We start from the raw sequence: 22,904 nt of genomic DNA, 5'->3' as shown, positions 1-22,904 counted from the left end.
TCCTCCGTCATTTACTTGCTTGACTATGTCCCCCCGAAGCCATTCTACACGCGCCTCACAACTGGCACTGCCACTCAGTTTTGTGCCATCAGCAAACTTAGATATATTTTCCCTTGTTCTATTGTCCGACTCATTTATAAAAATAGGGAGCAGCTGGAGCCCCGGTACCAATCCCAGTGGCACGCTGCTTGTTACGGGCTCCCAATCTGAAAGTGACCCATTAATTCCACTGTTTTGTGTCCATTAACCAATCTTTATTCAACATCGCAAGGAGTTATGAGACTTAATATAACCTAACTCAAAAATCTTGTTTGTGTCTGCAACAAACCACTCTGGGTACAGGTATATAGATTATAATCACAGCAGGTTTATTCAGTAAGTTGCATCCAGCGCAAAGAAGCAGCACTTAACAGTCACAGTACATTCTTTGAAACTTTGGAGCTTCACTCTCCAAGTAACTGTGGTGCGGTTTCTTTTCCTCCCATTGTGCCCTGTCGATTGCAGGTTCTCTTGTTTCTCATTGTTTTCTCTCTCTCCTCTCTCTCACATACCCATTCTTTATACATTTCTCTTTGATCTGTTTCTTTCAAAAATACAATTTTATGTTTCATCAGTTAGTAATCCAGTCTCCTTTGCATGTTAAGCCTTTCTTTAACATCCTTGTTCACTCTTGCCCTGATACCCTTATTCCTAATAATTAGTGATGAATGTCACTTGTCTCAAGCAACATGGCCCTTTGGATATTTCAACCCCTCTGTTCTCTATATTTCTTCATCAGTTTTCTGGCTCTACTTCACTTGTTTGAAGTCCCACACTTTGTTAGCATATTCCTGATAGATTTAAGGTACTTGTTTTGTGTCAGGCTATCTGTCTGCTGTAAATATAACCCCACAGACTAATTTAAACTCTCATGTCCTTCATGTTTTAAGCATTATTCTGCTTCACCATATTCTTTGCAGTTTTTATTGTTCTTGAATTGACTGACGTGCTATGATTCTCAAACTTGGATCTTTTTAATACAGTTAATATATGTTGTATTTGCATTATTATCTTTTACATTGATCCATTGCAGCAACAGTATTAAAACTTCAGGAAGCATCAGGAAAACTTTTAAAATAGGCTTACACATTTGAAGTACTTTACTGTTTGTTTAAGCTACCTCTTGCAGAATGCTGCTCATTTTTTGCCATCCTTCACTGAACTCTAATTATTCTTTCATTCTATGTTAATTTCAAAATTGGGCATTAACTAAAATTAAAGATGGATTAATGAGCTCATTGATGTATTGCTTGATCTGCAAAGTCTGAAATTAGAACTGAACCTTCCGCACAGTGCTGATTTGCTCATTAATTAGATTGTAGGGCTGAGCAATAGATCGGGTTAAATCAACATATGAGACAAAAGCCATTCTAAGTTACCAATTTAATGATCAATCCTGTTTATCAGGTCACATTACTTATCAAATTTTTCCATAAGTATTATGTCAGGAAATAGTGTGAAATGTTTGCATCAGGATTATCTGCAATATGTCAAAGTAATGGGGCTGTGTGGATAAAGGTGATCAGGGATGAATGAAGATTGAACAATGTGTAAGTTATGTGGAAGTTTAGACTGATGAAGAACCATGTTTAATGCTGGACTGATTTTAACTCCACCATTATTAATCAAGTCCAAGTGCCAATAACCATCACATTTGAGGGACCAGAGTTGGAAAGCTGTTGAGAACAGGGAATTGCAGTGGGAGCAATTGGAGAGAAGTGTCACTTTGGGCAAGTGCAAACACAAACACTACACGTGCATAGCATGCACACACACGCACAGGCATGACACATACTTGCATGCACAAACACAACACGCATCAATACACACTCAACATGCAGACAGTAACGAGTTAACACACATACAAATCTGAGATCTCAACGGCCACCATATTAATTTATTTTCTCATTTATTTCTCAGGCTGTGGGTGGCACTGGTGAGTTGTTGCATGTCTGCATGTTGAGTGTGTATTGCGCAACACTAACTGCCCTTCAGAAGATGGCAGTAAACTGCTGCCTTGAACCGCAGGGTCTGTCTGGTAATAGTACTCCCACAGTGCTATAGGGTAGGGAACTCCAGGAGTTAGGCTCAGCGACAGTGTGTGAAGGAACAGCTGATATATTCCCAAGTCGGGATGGTGTGCGACGTGGAAGGGAACCTGCAAGCTGTGGTGTTCTCATGTACCTGCTCTCCTTTCCCTGTTTGGTTGCAGAGTGTGAGGTTTGGGGGATGCAGTCGGGGTAAATTAAGTGCAGTGTGTTTTGGAGATGATGCACCCTGTAGCCACCATGTGCTGTTGTTGGAGGAAATGAATGTTTAGGCTGGTGGATGAGGTGCCATTCAGGTGAACTGCTTGACCCGGATGGTGCTGAAGGCTTGATTGTTGCTGAAGCAGCACTCATACAGGCAAGAGAAAAGTATTCCATTGGCCTTCTGACTTGTTTCATGTAGATAATGAGACCGCTTTGGGGTGTCAAAGGTGAGTCGCAAGACACCCAGCTTCTGACCAGCTCTTGTGGCCATGATATTTATATGGTTGATCCAGTTGAGTTTCTAGTTAAAGGCAACCCTCACGATATTGGTGGCAAGAGAATCGGTGATGGAATGCCATTGAATATTAAAAGTGGGTGGTTAAACCCCTCTTGAGATGGTCATTGTCTGGCACTTTTAAGGCATGAGAGTTACTTGCCAGTTGCTTGAATGTTGCCTAGGTTTTGTTGCATGTAGGGAAGACTGCTTCACGTTTTGAGGAGTTGCAAATGGAAATAAACATTGTGCGGTTACCAGTGAGCTTCCCCACTTCTGACTTTGTGATGGAAGGAAGGTCATTGATGAAGCAGCTGAAGATGGTTGGGCCGAGGACACTGCCCTAAGGAACTCCTGCAGTGGTGACCTGGGGTTGGGATGATCAACCTCCAACAACCACAGCCATCTTCCTTTGTGTAAGGTATGATTGCAATTATTGAAGTTCTTTCCCTTTGAAGCCCATTGATTTCACTTTTACCAGGGCTGCTTAGTACTGCACTTGGTTAAATGCTGCCTTGATGTCAAGGGCAGTCATTCTCACCTCGGCTCTTTAGCCTGTGTTTGACCAGGGCTATGATGAGATCTAGATCAAAGCAATTGTGGTGAAACCCAAACTGTGCACCATTGTGCTGTTTATTGATGAGTAAGTGACACCTGATATCACAGTCAATGTCATTTTTCATTACTTTTCTGAGACCGCTGGATTGCATTTGTTCTTCATTTTAAAACCGGGCGCACTTTGGCAATTTTCCACATTGTCGGGTAGATACCGATATATTGTAACTGCACAGAACATTTTGGCCAGAGGTGCAGTTAATTCTGGTGTGCTGGTCTTCGACACTGCAGCCAGGATGTTGTCTGGTTCCATGGCCTTTGCGGTAGCTGGTGTTCTCAGCCATTTCTTGATAACATGGGGAATGAATCAAGCTATCTGAAGACTGGCCCCCGTGACGATGACTATCTCGGGAGGATGCTGGGAGGATCATCCACTTGGCACTTGTGGCTGAACATGGCTATGAATACTTCGGCCTTGTCTTTAGTGGTTGCACGCTGGGCCCCACCATCGTTGAGGATGGGCATGTTCTTGGAGCATCCTTCTGCTGTCAGTTGTTTAATTGCCCACTAGTAGATGTGCAGAGCTTTGATCTGATCCCTGGGTTGTGAGATTGCTTGGCACTCCTTTTGCCATTTAGCATGCATATAGTCCTGTGTAGCAGCTTCACTCTGTTGGCACCTCATTATTAGGCATGCATGGTCCTGCTCCTTGAGCCGGGGTCGATTTCTCCTAGCTTGATAGTAGATAAGAGGATAAGATTTCTTTATTAGTCACATGTAGATCGAAACACACAGTGAAATGCATCTTTTGCGTAGAGTGTTCTGGGGCAGTGTCGCCACGCTTCCAGCACCAACATAGCAGGCCCACAACTTCCTAACCCATCCGTCTTTGGAATGTGGGAGGAAAATGGAGCACCCGGATGAAACCCACGCAGGCACGGGGAGAACGTACAAATTCCTTACAGACAGCAGCTGGAATTGAACCCGGGTCGCTGGTGCTGTAACAGCATTACGCTAACCACTACACTACTGTGCCTGCCAGTAGTGACATGAAGAGCCAGGCAATTACAAACTGTGGTGGTGTACGGTTGCTGATGATCTATGGCACCTCAAGAATGCACAGCTTTGAGCTGCTGGCTCCAAGTCTAGCACAATAGTAATGTCACACAACATGGTAGAGAGTGTCCTTGGTCTGAGGCTGGAACCTTATGAAGCTGCCAGAAAAAGCTGTAGGAAGTGTAAAAGCAGACATAATGACAATGTTTAAAAGCCTATTAGGCAGGTACATGGATAGAAAAGTTTTAGAGGGCTATGTGCCAAACAGAGGCAAATGGGACGAGCTTGGCTAGACATCTTGGTTGATATGGAAGATTTGGGCTGAAGGGCCTGTTTCCGTGCTGTATAACTCTATGACTCTAACCTTGTCTCCACAAGGACAATGTGGTGGTTGCTTCCTACCCACCCCGGACATTCTCTCTTCTCCCCCCTCCCATCAGACAGCAGGTACAAAAATCTGAAAGCGTGTACCACCAGGCTCAAGGACAGCTTCTACCCCACTGTTATAAGGTTATTGAATGGTCCCCTAGTACGATAAGATGGACTCTTGACCCCACAATTTACCTCGTTATGACCTTGCACCTTACTGTTTGCCTGCGCTGTATTTTCTCTGTAACTGTAACACTTTTTATTCTGCATTCTGTCATTGTTTTCCTTTGTACTACCTCAATGCACTGTTGTAATGATTTGATCTGTATGAACAGTATGCAAGACAAGTTTTTCACTGTACCTTAGTACATGTGACAATAATAAACCCATTTACCAACGCTATCAGATGCACTCTTTAAGAAGGGAGGGAGGCAAAAGACAGGAAATTATAGGCCAGTTAGCCTGACTTCAGTGGTTAGTAAGATTTTAGAGTTTCAGCGTACTTGGAAACTCATGGTAAAGTAGGCCGAAATCAGCATGGTTTCCTTAAGGGGAGATCTTGCCTGACAAATCTGTTGGAATTCTTTGAGGAAGTAACAGGAAGGATAGACAAGGGAGAGTCAGTGGATGTTGTTTATTTGGATTTTCAGAAGGCCTTTGACAAGGTGCCGCTCATGAGGCTGATCAACAAGATAGGAGCCCATGGTATTACAGGAAAGGTACAAGCTTGGATAGAAGATTGGCTGACTGGCAGAAGGCAAAGAATGGGAATAAAGGGGGCCTTTTCTGGTTGGCTGCCGGTGACTAGTTGTGTTCCGCAGGGGTTGGTGTTGGGTCTGCTACTTTTCATGTTATATGTTAATGATCTGGATGATGGAATTGAGGGCTTTGTGGCCAAGTTATAAAGATATAAAGATAGTTGGAGGGGCAGGTAGTGTTGAGGAAGCAGGGAGTCTGCAGAAGAACTTGGACAAGTCGGGAGAATTGGCAAAGAAGTGGCAGATGGAATACCGTGTAGGGAAGTGTACGGTCATGCACTTTGGTAGAAGGAATAAAGGCGTAGACTATTTTCTAAACATGGAGCAAATTCGGAAATCAGAGGTGCAAAGGGACTTGAGAGTCCTAGTGCAGGATTCCCTAAAGGTTAACTTTGCACGCTGAGTCAGTAGTGAGGAAGGCAAATGCAATGTTAGCATTCATTTTGAGAGGACTAGAATATAAAAGCAAGGATGTAATGCTGAGGCTTTATAAGGCATTGGTCAGACCACATTTGGAGTATTGTGAGCAGTTTTGAGCTCCATATCTAAGGAAGGATGTGCTGACATTGGGGAGGGTCCAGAGGAGGTTTATGAGAATGATCCCAGGAGTGAAAGGGTTAATGTATGAGGAGTGTTTGATGGCTCTGGGCCTGTACTCGCTGGAGTCTAGAAGGATGGAGGTGGGGGGGGGGGGTGGGATCTCATTGAAACCTACCGAATATTGAAAGGCTTGGATAGAGTGGACGTGGAGAGGATGTTTCCAGTAGTGGGAGAGTCTGGGACCAGAGGGCACAGCCTCAGAATAGAAGGATGTCCCTTTAGAACAGAGATGAGGAGGAATTTCTTTAACCAGAGGTTGGTGAATCTGTGGAATTCATTGCCACAGACGGCTGTTGAGGCCAAGTCATTGGGTATATTTAAAGCGGAAGTTGGTAGGTTCTTGATTAGTAAGGGCGTCAAAGGTTGCGGGAAGAAGGCAGGAAAATGGGGTTGAGAGGGAAAAATAAATCAGACTTGATAGAATGCCGGAGCAGACTTGATGGGCTGAGTGGCCTAATTTTGCTCCTATGTCTTATGGTCTCACCTGATGCAGATGGACTGGTGAGGATGAGGTGAGACTCTTGTGTTAGTACACTCACTTCCTGTCCCAGCTTGGGCTAGCTGAGAGTGATGATTGAATTTCTCACCCAGAACACATTCTGTACCCTCACTACTTTCAGTACCATGAGGCATCATGGGGTCTGGAGCCAATGTTGAGATTCAAAGGGCTCGCTGGTGGCTGTGCCCTACTGTGGGTCAGAGCACATCCAGGGATTGTGAAGGAGGAATTGGACACAATTTTGTGAGTACAATTTGACTCATCTGTGACACAGGTCTCTCAATTTAGACGCCAGTCCATAGTTGTGAGGTGGACATTGCAAGGTTGACTGGGAGTGACTGAATTCTGAATTGTGTCTGAGTTTGCTGCCTAGGTCAATGTGGGTGGTCCTTCCAATTTCAGTTGTTTTCCGTCCCTACCTGCACCCTCTCCTCCCCCTACCTGTATCCATCCACCTAATTTTTGTTTTCCTTATCCGTTTCCACTTACCACTCATCAGTCTTTGTCTCTAAACTCCCCTCCCTATCTCACCTCCCTCCATCTGCCTATCTTACCCCACATCACCTGGTTCCACCCATCACCTACCAGCCCCTGTCTCACCCCTCCCACTCACCTCTTTATACTGGCTATCTTCCCTCTACACTCTCAGTCCTGATGCAGAGTCTCATTTCTGAAACACTGGCCATCCTTTTGCCTCCACAAGTGCTATCTGACCCACTGAATTCCTCCAGCACTTTGCTCCAGATTCCAACATCGACATTCTCTTGTGTCTTCATTTTTTATTCAGTCTCACTATAGTGCTGCAACTGAGTGGTTTCTGTAATGGTGAGGACCTCAGAAGTTTACTCATTGAGGAATCAATCTCATTAGGAGGTTTAGAGTCACCACAAAAGAGTGGCAAATTTCCTCCCCTGTCACCTAGATAAATTTTTGCAAAAATCTACTAGTTCTGTGATCATCATTACTTAGGAGTATTTTTTTTTAAATAACCCAGGTTTCTAACTACATTTAAATCCCACAACTCCCGTGGCGTGATTTGAATTTGGGTTACCGGGTTACTAGTTTGGTATCTTAACTGCTCTGTCGTGACTGTTCCATGTTAGTTTGTGATCTGATATTAAATATTATTTATAGCTAAAATGGTTGACTAGCTTGTGAAATTTAAACTTGTGATTGACACAAGTTTTAAATGCTGTTTGCTGTAAAAGATTCTGCCTAAGGATACTGCTTTGGTAATTTTGTACTTCTTGAGAATGCCTGACAGCTAATGGTAAAATCATGTTCTGAAGTGATCTGAGTGTGTAATCAATGTATGTTATTCAGCAGAATGCACATTCTCAGGTTATTCGTTGTACAAGTTTGTCCTTTAGATTACTGGGACTAAGAGTGATTGCTTTTTGGAATCAGCTTTCAGATTGGGCTTCATAAACATATTTGTTTAGAGCTTGAAGCGTCACACTCCAGCTGTACTCTTCAGCTGATTATCCCCAGGGTGCAGGCTCATTGGAATTCATGCTCGCATTGGTGCTCCTCCCTCTTAATTTTAAACCTTTTATTACAGTAAAGGCTGATTTCTCCCCAATTCCACACCAGTATTTTCAATTGCCAGGTTTATTTACATAAAAAAGTACCCCTCCTACCTTTTAACACAAGTATATTTTAAAGTTATATTCCATGTTATTCAATTACATTAGCCACAAATATACACTTTTTGGCCCAATCTCAATAAATTAAATGCAAAATTACAAAATCTTGAGAAGAGTGTGCTTTTTATCTTTATGGAAGTGTGATGTGGATCCTCCATTTACGTTTCTAAAATGTGTTCTTTCGGTATGTGACTTTGAAATTTAAACTTTAAAGTTCTCAAATATTTATGCAAGCCCCTCCATGCTTTGTAGTCTCCTCCAATCTCCAAGGTCTCTGCATTCCTCACATTCTTGCATAATTCCCACTTCCTTCGTCCCATTGTTATTGGTTGAGCCTTTAGCTATCTAGTCTTCAGTCTCTGAAATTATCTCCAGAAACCTCTTCCTCTCCATCTGCACTACTATTAGAAGGATGAGACCTTTTAATAAGGTACTTCTGGCCCACTGGCAAAGTGCTTGCAGAAGCCTGTGCTGCTTTTGCTGTTGGACTGAACATCACAGCCCATTGCTGTTTAGAAAGGACCTTGGCTCCATTTACTAAACACTTTTATACCATGGAAAGCCAAAGAGGATGTTCTTTCAGGTATGATTTTGACTTGCCATTAGATCCTAACTGGAAGAGCTGGAAATAATGTTGACCCATCCACTCAGGGATGTAACATAAGGTAGCAGATGGTTTTCATCAACAAAGGTTTATCAGACTGTTGATAAACCAATGCCATTAGAAGCTGCTTTCATGTTGTTTATCCACCATTGATGGAAAGCCAGTAATTCAGTGCTAATCCACACTAATTAGATGATCTAATTTGAATAATTAGGGCAATGAATAGAAAGTATATAGGCGCATCACAGGGAGAGTCTTGTCCTGAGGTTAGGGTTCATCCAGAGACTGTTCTCAGTGGCGGTGCTGGAAGAACTCAGCAGGTTGGGCAGCATCTGTGCAGGCAAAAGGGTAGTCAACATTTGTCTTGACCTGAAATGTCAACTATCCCTTTGCCTGCTCAGACGCTGCCTGACCCGCTGAGTTCCTCCAGCAGCTTCTTTTTGCTCCAGGTTCCAGCATCTGCCATCTCTTGTGTCCGCTATTAACTACTGATCCTTTTCTTCTGCAGCAGAATTACTCTACTTGCAATTGGCAGACCTGCCAAGCATCATTGGTTTGCTGGTTCATTTTGCTATGAAAGTATCACCAATTTTGACATATCTACCCTTGCAAATAAATCGTGTTCAAATGAGTTTGGAAGCGACCTCCCTTTGATAGGAATGTTCCCATGTTATTACCAGGCCTCCTTAATGACTAAGTTTCCTTTATCGCAGGGCAGTCTGTACAATCACGTTTTGCTGATTACACAGTCCAGCTCCAGTGATGGGATTTGTTTATAGGAAGGGAGACTTGGGTTCTGTTACACTGTTCATGGCTTTGGAACATCCCAGCCAAAGGAGCATTTCTGAAGTGCAGTCACGTTTTCTAAAACAGTTTATCATTTAGGCTGGTTATATATTGTTCGTGCTGCCGATATCTCGCTGTGTTTTAAGACAAGAGGTAAACCTTGCCTCTGGATGTGCCCAAATGCTGCCATCCAAGGCAGCACTAGTTTATGTTTTATCATGTGGCCCATTGAGGCTTCTGTCCTGTGTGGATCCAATGATATACAACGCCCGTGTGGATCAATGGGTGCCTATTCATCAGTTTGGTACCAGGTGCAATTTGAACACTGTTGTTTACTTTAATTAGAAAATAATGTATTCCCATGAGTGACTAGTATAAAGAAAGTTCCATATTGCCATCAACAGAGAGCAGCTTTTGGTGTCCATGTTACCCTGCTGGATTTGTTATTCATCATGTTCATTGTATAGAAGATCGTAGTGTTATACACCATGTGTATACTAAAGAGCAAGTTCTTATTTCATTTTAACTAGTCGTAGTGTCTCACCACTCAGTCCAGATTTCTCCCTCCTGCATCTCTGTTTCCTTGATCTTGCTTCTGTCTGACTTCCTTCTCAAAGGTTTAGTGTATTTTGAGGTATTCTTCTGTCTTTCAAATTAGCATGTGGTTCTTTGATCCGACTCACTCTGATCTTTCTCAAAACTTTCAGGTTTATCAAAGCCACTTGGATCTTGGCCTTTCTTGGATTTCTCTCTCAGACTCTCACATTGCACATTTTTGTACACTTCTCATGTTTAAAAAAAATGTGACAGGCAATTTTCATACGTTCCTGGAAATTACATTAGATAAAATAATCTCATTTAATTATTAGTTGAGGGATACCTTCTGTACTGAATTGTCAGCCCAGATGATGAGTTAGGTTGCAACTGGAATCCATGACCCTCTGGCTTAAAAGAGAGGCTGCTACCAATTAGTCTGCTTTGGCAGCCTGCCAATGCTTTCAGGAGATGTGGGGAAAGGCCTTTTAAAATAATCTTTTGATTGCTGAGTCAGTTGTCTTATGTGTGACATGACATGTTTGGAGCTCTGCCCTTGCCACACTACAATGGCCTTGGTTCAGTCTTTCCCTGGCCACTTGCAGTGCCATTAGATAATGCTCAAGAGTTACATCAGCACAGGTTGTGTTTCTCCGGGTTTTTGCTCACCTCCTAGTACTGGCAATTGATTGAAGACTTCACATAGAGAGATGGATAAATGGGGCAAAGTCAATTGGGGTGAAGAGGGCAAGAGTAGGAACTCAAAAGGAGACAAGTGGCAGAGCAGGTGGAGTTGCACTGTGCAGAAGAGAGAAAGAAGAGGATGGGAGGCTGGGCTGTGGAAAATCAGTCACTTCGTTTAATGATCCAAGCTCCAGTCTAGCACTGTGACTGAAGAGTTGGCCATTAAGGTACTCCACAGTCATGCCATCTAGGCACCCTCACACACACATACTCCCATACTCTCACTCAGTAATTCATGTCTGCTCTCGCACACACAATCTATTCATATGCATAAACTTACACCTGCCAGATTGACACGTAGCCTCACACCATGGACATGTTCACACATTCACACACATCTCAGACCTCTTCACTTTCATACATCTTGCCCTTGCTCACCTTTCATGCTGCCAAAAGGGGCTATTAAAGAATTTTATTTTGATTTGAAGCCAATAAGAGCAGGAGTGCTGTGCTTGGTGTTGTGTTGGGTTGGCAATAAACTTCATCGGCACACTTGGGACAATGAACTGAGCTGTTCCGTACCAGTTTATCTGACAGCTTTTTTACCTGGGGATGGGGGCTCCTCAGCTGTTAAAGCCACTCTGAAGATGATGTTGGGCTCAGGGCCTGATGCTAGTCTGGGCTTCATTGATCGGCTGGGTGCCAACCTCCCAGAAGAACACTGTGCCCAGGACCTTACTGGAAGAAATAGTGTGGTTCAATGACAAGCGACTGGCAAGTTCAAAAAATCAGTTGTCACCAGCAAAATTGGGCATTGCTAGTATAATTGCGGTTCTTTTGTTAAAATGTGTACACTTCCACCAACTTCCAGAGCCTTCTCCCCTCAGTTCTAACAGGAACTAAGTGCAGTAAAACGCCAATTATCCCACCTACTCTCCCTTTCTATCTCCTTCTGATCTATCCAGATCCTCTCTCACTTCTTTCCAAACCACCCCCCCCCCAGCCCCCTATCACCCAGTTTCTTTCGCCTCCCTGCCTACTCCATCTGCCCATCACCCACAAACCCCTCCCACTGGGTCCCCATCCCCACCCCACCCCCAACTGTTCCCATCTGCCCACCATCTCTCCCTTATTTGGTTCCACTCTTCACCTTCCTTTCTTAATAGGATGCCATCATCTGCCACCCTTTGTTGCCTCCACCTATCACCTCCCAACCTCTGTCGCTATCTCCACCCTTCCCTTCCCTCCACTTGACTTCATCTGCCTGTCACCCGTCCTCCCCTAGATCCACCTGTCACTTGCCAGCTCTTGCCCTACCGCTCCCCCCTCATCTCTTTCTACTGCCTACCTCCCCTCTACTCTTTCAGCCCAGACGAAGGGTCTCGACAGTCCATTTCCCTCCACGGATGCTGCCTGACCTGCTGACTTCCTCCAGCAGCTCGTTTTTTTTGCTCAATGTCCAATTGTTCAGAAGTCCTAACAATTCAGTATCAGGCTCACTCATTAGTTCAGAAAGCGAGCCAGGGAGCAAGGGTATGCGCGGTGCTACACAGCCAGAGCCAGGGAACTGGAGTGCAGCTGGGACCGGGATCCAGACTGTGGGCCAGGTGGTGGCCAGAGTGCGGGTCTGGAGCACCATGGGTCAGGAAGCTGGGTAGATATGCGGCTGGAGCTGGGGTCAGTACTTCTAGATTTCCTCGTCCCTTTAAACCCACCAGATTCACTGGAAAATTTATTATGCTGCTGTGCAACTTGTAAAATAAAATGTTAATTAAACGTTTGTTGGGGTATTGTTTGGAGTAATATCCAATAGTCTGGAAAATCTGCTAGTCCAGCATAACCAAAGTCCTGAGGGTGCTGGATTATCAGAGTTTTACTGCAGTCAGAAAGTGAGGGGCCCTGGGGCTTTTGGTGTTTCAGGACCGTGACAAAAGCCTTCAGACTCCCTCCTCCCTATCTCATTCGCTGATACTGGGGGTGGGGGTGGGGGTGGGGGTGTGGTGGGTCGTTCTAAATTATTTGACTGTGTCTCTCAATCCCTTGCTGGTTTAAAGCAAAATCCTAATTTGAAATCAATTGAGATAGTTTACTGCACCGCAGTGTTGTATTATCCCAGTCGGTCCTGTCATGGTATTGGCAATATTCTGGATTTGTTATGTGGTGTCTGTAAACAGAGCTCTATATCTGCGTCGTTAGTGTCGATCTGGATCTTGACAGAAGACTGCTGGAGGGAGCTCTCATTACTTGGAATTGATAGCAGCAGCATTGTTTACCATGCTGCTCTATTACCAGCAGACCCTGGGCCAATTGCAGGAAGACTGCCCATGGAACTGTGCCGTGATCTTATTATTCTGATGTGGCCCATTGAACTTAGTTCAGGCAAGACCTAGCAGGAGTTATTCCCATGTTTCTGCCTTCATACACCGTATTTCAGAATGTTTTCCTTTAATTATTGTTATAATTTCTGGAGGCTTTGGTCACATGCAGGAGCATGAAGGTATTGGAAACATCTGACAAAAAGCAATAGTATAATGACCAGACATTCTGTCTCTTCGTGTTGGTTGTAGCAGAAGTGTTGGTCAGGACACTGGGGAGATTTCCCCGGCTCTTCTTCGAATAGTGGAATGAGATCATTCTCATCCACTTGAGAAGCGATCCAGGACCTCGTGCTGATGCACTCCATAAATATGGCATTTCCAATAGTATCCTACTTGAGTATCGCTTGGAGTATGTGCATCACCAGAGTTGGCAGCGCAGTAGTTGGTAGGGAGAGAATGGCCCTGGACATCCTCAACATTGGTTCCAGATCCCATGAAACCTCAAGGCATCACGTCAAATGTGGGCTGATTGCCACCTATTGCACTCCCGCATCCGATGAATCAGGACACCTGTTTTGAAGCACTGGAAGTAGCAATGACACAGATATAGTCTGTGTGGGGGACTTCCATGTCCATCGCCATGTGTGGCTCAGTAACATCATCACTACACAAGCTGACTGAGTCCTGAAGGACACAACCTTCAAACAAGGTCTATGATAGTTAGTAAATGAACCAATGTGGGGAGAAACCTACTTGATCTTGACATCATCTTCCAACCTGTTGCAGATGCTTCTATGTTTGACATTATTGGCAGAGTAACCATCACACAAACTTTGTGGTGACAAAGCCCCACCCTCACATTGAGGCCACACTCTACTGTATTGTGCGCCATTCCCATTAAATGAGATAAAATAGATCTAGCAGCTCAGAACTTAGCATTCATTAAGTGGGGCAGCAGGATTGTACTTCACCCAGTGGCCTGGCACATCCCAGACTCTACCGTTGCCACCGATGCAGGGGACCGACCCTATTTCAGTGAAAGTGTGTCAGGAGAAGAACCTATAAACGAGGAACCAATATGCAACTACATGCCTGTTAAGCAGTTTACATCCGGCTGTAAACAGTTGTGGATAATTAAACAACCAAAGGGAGAATGTGGTTCTGAGAACACCCCCAGCCTCAGTGATGTAGATCCCAGCATCCGGATAATTAAACAACCAAAGGGAGAATGTGGTTCTGAGAACACCCCCAGCCTCAGTGATGTAGATCCCAGCATCCGGATAATTAAACAACCAAAGGGAGAATGTGGTTCTGAGAACACCCCCAGCCTCAGTGATGTAGAGCCCAGCATCCAAGTGCCAAGGATGAAGTGTTTTCAGCCAGGAGGTGCCAAGTGGATAATTCATCACACCCTCTTCTTGAGATCCTCACCATCGCAGTGGCCAGTCTACGGCCAATTCAATTCACTCCACCTGACATCAAGAAGCAGCTAAGAGCGCTGGATACAGTGGAGGCTTCAGAACCCAGCATTGTGGTTTAGTGCTGAAGATTTACAGTCCTGTGTTAGCTGCACCTCCAACCGGCTCATTACAGTGTACCTGGAGATCTATCATGCACTTAATTACGGAGATGTTCTCTCCACAAAAAAGGACAAATCTGATCTGGTAATTGCCACCTGCCTACTGGTAATGTTACTAAATGGCACAGTCTCATTGATGCTCAGTTTAGGCTTTACCGGGACTGCACAACTCATTGCAGACTAGGAGCAAAGGTGGACAAAAGAGCTAAATTCCACCGAGTTATTAGTGTGATTGCTCTAAAATATGCTTGAGATCTTTTAACGGGGTTCAAAACACCTTCACAATACAGAGCAAACAATTAATAAAATGCAAATTAACTAATATACACCTTTTGTCCTTCACAGCTGTTCCTCTCCATTCAAATAAATGGGGACCCTGACACTGCAGGTTGTTAGGATAGATTCACTGTCGACTTGCTGCAACTTTGTGCTCCCTCACACATTCCAACATTGGAGCAAATTACTGAAGCATGTCAGTGACAGCTGATAGCAGCTTCAGGCCTTCTACATTCATGACCCTGAAGTTGCTTTCAGTTATGTGGGTAAATGTTCGTCATTATGGAGATGACTGTTGATATTTCCACAGTAATGTTGGACTAATATTTCACTGTAGCTTTTAAATATTCTTTTATATTTTCCATTGCTTTTATTGAGGATTTTGCCTGAGGGCTTTATCAAAAGCATGGGCTTGGATTGATAGTATTTTTCCTAGAACTTCAATTCTGCATTGTGTTTGGATTATGCAGTCTGAAAATGCACTGTGTATTGAATTTCCTTTTGTGCATCAGTCCTGTACAGTGAGTTGCACTGTGGAATATTTCTCTTTGGTTCCTCACAGGTTCTACAGATTAGTTTTCTGTAAGTAATAATGAAAGAGAAAGCTTTGTTGAGAGAGGCTGTCTGTGCACATGTATAAGAATGCTTGATGACATGGTTTTGTGTTCTATGAACTGTAAGTGATATAATGAGCTGAGTAATATTAAAAAGGTTGGGTTAGAGAGGAGCATCTTAATGTTAGACCTGAAAGAGTTAAATTTTGAAACTAACTAATTATCTGATCTGAGTTTTGTTCACAGTTTAACAGCACAGTGGTTATTTCCTCATATTCGTGTATTCGAGGGAAAAATATACCCCAGGGTCTCATTACCCAGTGACTCTGCTCAACTTTGGATTTTTGTCCTTGGCAAGCAGATACAGGCCCCAGTTTGACTCTGATGCTTCCACAGGGATTCTAGTGAAACTCCCTATCTAGTCTCACAGAAGAAGAGTGACAATTCATACAAGTTCCACTGAGACACTGGTACCTGTGAAACAATACCCCAGTTATTAGTCAATATCTTCCGAAGGGATTGGGAGCATGTGAGACAAAGAACCAAGGTATTCTAACTGTGTCTCACCTCTTTGTTCCAGGTTGTCACCTCTGATGTACTGCAGACAGCACGACTACTGATCCTCCACATGGTGAGTCATTTAAGTCCAGTAATGTAATCGTCATAAGGAGGGAGGTAAAGTAGCTGTATCTGACTTTAGAGAACAAAAATGCAGATGAACATCAAATGGATCTCTTCCTAATTTTCTTTAAGTTAGACCTTTCGCCAGTTTTTTTGGGATGAACGTATTTCTCTCGTGCGGAGTTCTCTCAGTGCATTCCAGAGTTTTTTTAGTAATTAGAGTAGCAGCTCTCTCCAGCATGTAGTTTCATCAAGAAAGAAAGATCATCCATTTATAGTATCTCCTTTCATGATCTCAAGATGAGTCACAGCTCTTTCTAGCCCATAAATTACTTTCGAGGTATAGTCACTGTTGTAATGTATGAAATGTGGCAGCCAACTTGCACAGAGCAAGCTCCTGCAAATACCAACATGATAACAACCAGGCAATTTTTGTCACGATTCTTTCATGAGGCATAAATACTTCCCTATTACTCTTCAGGAAATACCATGAAGCTTTTAAATCCATCTAAAATGGGGATAGATTTTCAGTTTAGCATCTCGTCCGAGAACCAGCAAATCAAACGGTACAACAGCACTGCAGTGCTTTGTAGAAGTACCTACTTCAGTTTGTGCAACTGGAACTTGAAGCTACAACCTTCAGACTCAGAGGCAAGACTGATACCCACTGAGCCGAGAGGAACACCTCAAAACTGTTCCTCATCCTAGCTCCAACATTGCAATAAAATGGCCAGCACTGCACTGCCCTTATACCACTCAATATTTGCCTTGCTTATGCTGAGCCTTATGTAGCAAGAGCTTCCAGGTTTGATCTGTGATTTGTACTGTGTAAGGTAATCCCTGCTGCAGTGGGAGGACTGGAGTGGACTCCAGCATTTCTGGATTCAGGGAAAAGAACAGTGGCTTAGAGGACACTCTTAATGCCTTAATTTGGGTGAGCCTGTGTGCACACACATACATGTGTCTAAGCACTTGTTGAAGTCAGTCTGTGCCCGATATAATGCTCCAACAGTTAAATAATTATGATGTTGACACACTTTCTCCAAGTTCACATCTCCATATGGTATAGAAGAAGGCCATTCAACCTGTGGAGTATATGCTGGCACACAGAGCAATCCCATTCCTCCACTAGATTTCCCCATGACCTATTCTCCCTATATTCCCTTCAACTGCCCCAAGATTCTACCACTCACGTACACTCTGGGTGCTTTACAGTGGCCAATTAACCCACCAACCCACACACCTTTGGGATGTGGGAAGAAACTGAGGCATCTGGAGGAGACCCATGTGGTCACAGGGAGAACGTGCAAGCTCCACACAGACAGCACCGGAGGTCAGGATTGAACCTGGCTCACTGACACTGTGAGGCAGCGGGTTTACTAGCTGCACCACTGTGCCACCCTGAAGAGCAATATGAGCTGCAACCTCTTAAGACTTGAGGTGAGGAGTAGGGAATACTGTGAAAAATAAATTTTGAACAGAAAGGATTGCATTGGTGGATTTTTTGCCAAGCTGGGAAACTGATAACATGACACTCAAACAGTCAGCAGCACAGACCAGCTAGCCTGGATATCAGTAGACAGGATAACTGACTGCAGAATAATTGTAGAAAACCACTTACACTAAAGGCAGCTGGGGACCCGTCATGCTGTATAATTTTAGTTTCAGGGTGACCTGAGTCAATGACAGACATCGTGTGCTTGGTATTATGAATATCATCTTCAGGAAATGGCTTTCACAGGAGACGTAGCTAGGAGGAAGTCATAAATTGGATAATAAATCATTCCAACAGGAAGCAGAGAAAGAGCCATTTAGATTATTTCCAGTGTTTAAATGTCCACTTTCTCCCTTACTTTTCCTAAGGATGTGAAGATCTGTTCTACAGGGAGAAATTGGACTTTATATTGGTCAAGGCAGTATTGGATAACATGAAATTAGCAAACCTGTGGTCAGTGAGGAGGATAATAGTCACTGCTTCAAACCACTAATAATGCTTAGAATAATCCCAGGCAAGGCAAAAGCTCACTTAAGAAAAGGTTAGGTGCATGACCCAGCAGCCAGCACAAGTCAACAGAAGTGACCTTTGTATCAGTTTACACTATGCAGAGAGTAGTGAGAATGTAGGTTCACTACCACACAGGGCTCAGGAGGCAGCCTTCCTGATCTGAGTTTGAAGATCATTGGCTCAAGTACCATTCCAGAGACTAACATTTCATTGCAGTACTGAGAGTGTGCTGCATTGTCGCTACTATTGACTTTAGGATCAGAAGACTCCATCTTACTCCTCTTTGGTGGAATACAAAGATCCAGGGCACTATCTTGCCTCTCCAAAATCTAGCTCAATACATAACATTCAGTGAGATGCAGATTGTGGTTACAGACAGAGCGCAGGTGTTCTGCGAAACAGTAACCTAGTCTGCGTTTGGTCTCACCAATGGAGAGGAGGCCACACTTGGAGCACCGAATGCAGCAGATGATATTAAGGGAGATGCAGGTGAATCTCTGTCTCACCTGAAAGGAATGTTAGCTCTCCGACACCTAACATTCAGTGATGCCAGCACTGGAGACACTTATTTTTTTCGTACTGGGGTTATTTTTGACTCCACTTTCCTACCACTGGTCTTCTTTATTTAGAGCAATTGCAGTGTTCCGTAGAAAAGATGGAACAATACACATTGAAGTTATAATTTATTGTGCCTTTCGAAAATCAGGTCTTCAATCTGGGACTTAGTGTGGGATCCAACCAAACTGAAAATACTGCTTCTACTAACTGTAGAAGTCACGATAGAAATGAGCCTGGGGCATTCTTAACCTACATCTGTAAATTGCCAACATAATTCAGCTTATCATTATGCACCTGTTAACAATTTTATTAAGCAAAGCTGTAGGGATAGTTTGTTTACAGGAGATAGAAATCTCACTTTCGAAGCCTCTGCTACAATCTGACCTGTGAGTGCTTGGTGCTAAAATTAGTGAGTGTTCCACTTTCTAGTGCTGACTTCCCTCCCCCACAAGTCCACATTAAAAACATGAAAAGCAATCTTTCTCTCTACCTCCCTCTCTCTGTCTACGCTTATATTGTTTATCTTTTGACATGGACCAACTAATATCTCGCAACGTATTTAAGGTGAATCAAGTCGAGATTCAGGAAAAGAACAGCAACTTGGGTGAAAGATAAAACTACCAAAGGGACTTCACAGAAGCACCACTGAACAAATTTTGACATGGAGCTACACACAGATATTTTGGGTGAAGATCAAAACTCTGGTCAGGAAGTTAGATTCTTAGGGGAACGAAATGGAACAGGTTTAAAGGTTTAGGAAGGGGATTGCAGAGTTTAGGGCTTTGGTAGTTTAGTCCGTGGCCACTGTTAGTGGAGTGATTAAATCACGAATGATCGGGAAACCACAAACAGAGGAGCACAGATATAGCGGAGGACTAGAGAGTTGCAGGAGATCAGAGATCTGGAGAGGCGAGGGCATGGGGTGTTTTGAAAGCAAGGATGAAAACTGTAAGATTTCAAGGTTTTGCACAGCAGATCCCGAAGTGCAGCAATCTCATTGCAGGCTTGGTGAGTAAGGGAAGATAAAGGAAGTGTAAGTGTTTATTATTTTACTAAGTTTATTCTAATAGTCAAAACTAGTCATTTTCTTGCAGGCTGATTTTTCGTTTTAGCTGAAGGTTGCAGGTCAATACGGTACCTTGATTTGGGACCTCCCTTCACTGTGATTGTGAAGTCAATTAAGTTCAACCATCTAGACTGGAGCTGCTTTGAGGGGATAAAAAGAGAGGCAGAGAAACCACAGTGTGGGTTTGCACAGTAGATCTCGGAATGCGGTGATCTCAGAGTGTGGGCTTCAGTGAGGAAGGGGGCTTCACTGGGGAGGGTGATTGGAGTAGCAACAAGTGGGTATTTAGAACATGGAACATAGAATAGTACAGCACAGAACAGGCCCTTCGGCCCACAATGTCGTGCCGACATAGCTAATCCCTCCTATCTACAGAATGCCCATATCCCTCCATTTTCCTCTCATTAAGTGCCCATCCAAGCCCCTCTTAAAAGCCCCCAATGAATTTGCCTTCACCACCCTCTCAGGCAACGCATTCCAGGCATCCACCACTCTCTGAGTAAAAAACTTACCCCTTACGTCTGTTGTACCGTTTCTACCGTTTCTACCTTTCTTGACTTCTTTTATTTACTGGAGTGAAAGTAAAGGGAGAGACTTCAGATTGTAGTAGGTTGTGCTTAGAGAAGAACAAAGCTCCTGGCTTAATTGGTTATTCCCTTAATTTAAAATACTAACATCGTTCATGGGTTCGTGGCAGGAGTACACGGCCCTATTGTGTGCTCCTCCTGTACTATGTGGGAACTCAGAGACACCCCTAGTGTCCCTGGCGACTGTGTGTGCAGGATGCGTGTCCAGCTGCAGCTCCTGACTGACAGTCGGCACAGGCATGTATAGCAGAAGTCCCCTGTGGCCATCCCCTTGTCAAACGTCTACAGCATTGGATACTGTTGCAGGGTTGGCCTCCCGGGAGAAGCAGCAACAGCCGAGTTTATGGCATCCAGGGATGGCTTTGCTGCACAGGAGGGGTGGAATGGAGAAGCTATAGTGACAGGGGACTTGATGTAAGGGGAGCAGACAGGTGTTTCAAATGATACATTACATCCATGGTGCCAATGTCAGGGATGTCTCAAAGCCGCCTAAAAGGACAAACAGCAGTGGTTGTGGTCAACATTGTTACTAACAACAGAGGTAAAATGAAAGATGAGGTCACAAATTTAGAGCTAGGCCATAGATTAAAGAGCAGGACTTTTGAGTTGTAATCTCTGGATTACTTCTAGTGCCATATGCTGGTGAGAGAAAGAGTATGAGGACAAATCAGATGAATGTGGGGCTAAAGGAATGGTGCAGGTGGCCTTAAATTTTTAGACTATTGGGACCGTTTCTGGGAAAGGTCAGACCTGTCCGAGCAGGACAGGTTGCACCTGAACTAGAATGGGACCAATATCCTTGCAGGGGTTTACTCGGGGTTTTAGAGTGGAATGAGACACAGGGTATAAGTGTATGGTTGGGGAGGAGGCTGAGTCAAATATAGAAGGAAAATTAGGTGAGTCCAGTAAGCAGAGTAGACATGGGCGTGTAAAAGTGCATGGGAGGATTGGAAGGCTAAACTGCATCTGTTTTAATGCAAGGAGTTCTAATGCCTGGTAAGGCAGATGAACGTCAAGTGTTGATCAGAACGTGGAAATATGTTGTTGCAGTCTTGAAGACGTGATTGAAAGAGGGTCAGGACTGGCAAGTCGATGTTCTAGGGTAGCGAAGCCTCAGGCGTGACAGGGGAGGAAGACGAGGAGGCATTGCAGTATTGATTAAGGAGACCATCACTGCAGTGTTGAGGGAGTATATCTTGGAGGGCTCTTCAAATGAGCACATGGATACATGCAGATGCTGGAACCTGGAGTGACAAACAAGGTGCTGGAGGAGCTCAACGGGTCAGGCAGCATCTAGCGGAGGGAAGTGGGCAATTGATGTTTCAGGTCGAGACCCTGCATCAAGACTGAGATTGTAGAGGAGAGATAGGCAGTATAAAGAGGTGAGAGGGAGAGGTGAGGGGTGAGATCCTCGAAGACATCAGATGTAATATATGGATGCAATTCCATTGATTCTTAGTTCTAAATGGATTCTAGAACATAGAACAGTACAGCACAGTACGGGCCCTTCAGCCCTCCATGTTGTGCTGACCTATATAGACCTACTCCATGATCAATCTAACCCTTCCCTCCTACACAGCCCATATCCCCCATTTTTCTTACATCCGTGTGCCTATCTAAGAGTCTCTTAGATGTCCCTATTGTATCAGCCTCTACCACCACCCCTGGCAATGCGTTCCAGGCACCCACTGCCCTCTGTGTGTAAAAGAAAAAAACCTACCTCTGACATCTCCCCTAAACTTTCCTTCACTCACTTTAAACGGATGTCCACTGATATTGGCCATTGTTGCCCTGGGGAAAATATACTGGCTGTCCACTCTATCTATGACCCTCATAATCTTATACACCTCTATCAAGTTGCCTCTCATCCTTCACCACTCAGAGAAAAGCCCCAGCTCGCTCAACCTTTCCTCATAAAATATGTTCTCTAATCCAGGCAGCATCCTGGTAAATCTCCTCTGCAACCTCTTTAAAGCTTCCACATCCTTCCTCTAACGAGGCAACCAGATCTGATGAACACAATACTCTAAGTGTGGTCTAACCAGAGTTTTATAGAGCTGCAACCTGTCCATAGTAAGGGGGGCAGACAGGAGATTCTGTGGACCTGAAAAAGACTCCCAGATGGTATGTTGCCTTCTGGGTGCCAGAGTCAGGAACGTCTCTGCTCGGGTCCACAGCATTCTGAAGGGGGAGGGTGAACAGCCAGAGGTTGTGGTACATATTGGTACCAATGATATAGGTAGGAAAAGAGATGAAGTTCTGAAGACGGAATATAGGGAGCTAGATAGGAAGCTGAAAAGCAGGACCTTGAGGGTAGTAATCTCTGGATTGCTGCTTGTGCCATGCGCCAGTGAGGGTAAGAATAGGATGAATGTGTGGCTGAGGAATTGGTGCAGGGGGCAGGGTTTCAGATTTGTTGATCATTGGGATCTCTTCTGGGGAAGGTACGACCTGTACAAAGGGGACGGGTTACACCTGAACTGGAGGGGGACCAATATTCTTGCAGGCAGGTTTGCTAGAACTGTTGGGGAGGGTTTAAACTAGTTTGGCAGGGGGATGGGAACCCAAGTGATAGGTCAGAGGTTGGTGCATTTAGTGTACAAGTAGATGCGGAGTGTAGAAAGACTGTGAGGAAGGATAGGCAGTTGAAAGGGCAAAATTGCCATCAGTTGGATGGGCTGAAG

General features: G+C 44.2%; 1 protein-coding gene across 3 annotated transcripts in view; it reads left to right on the top strand.

Annotated features, from left to right (window-relative positions):
- LOC127577349 (L-fucose kinase) overlaps positions 1–22,904 on the top strand; it is a 245,635-nt gene that overhangs the window by 119,928 nt on the left and 102,803 nt on the right. For all 3 annotated transcript variants that reach the window (XM_052028477.1, XM_052028478.1, XM_052028479.1), the window contains one exon: positions 15,964–16,014. In XM_052028477.1, the coding sequence (XP_051884437.1) occupies positions 15,964–16,014 (51 nt within the window). The remainder of the gene's footprint in view (positions 1–15,963; positions 16,015–22,904) is intronic.

This window comes from Pristis pectinata, chromosome 13 (assembly GCF_009764475.1).
Source record: "Pristis pectinata isolate sPriPec2 chromosome 13, sPriPec2.1.pri, whole genome shotgun sequence".
NCBI classification, from domain to species: Eukaryota; Metazoa; Chordata; class Chondrichthyes; order Rhinopristiformes; family Pristidae; genus Pristis; species Pristis pectinata.
The sequence above is the reverse complement of the archived record's forward strand: the minus strand, read 5'-3'. Positions and strand labels throughout refer to the sequence as shown.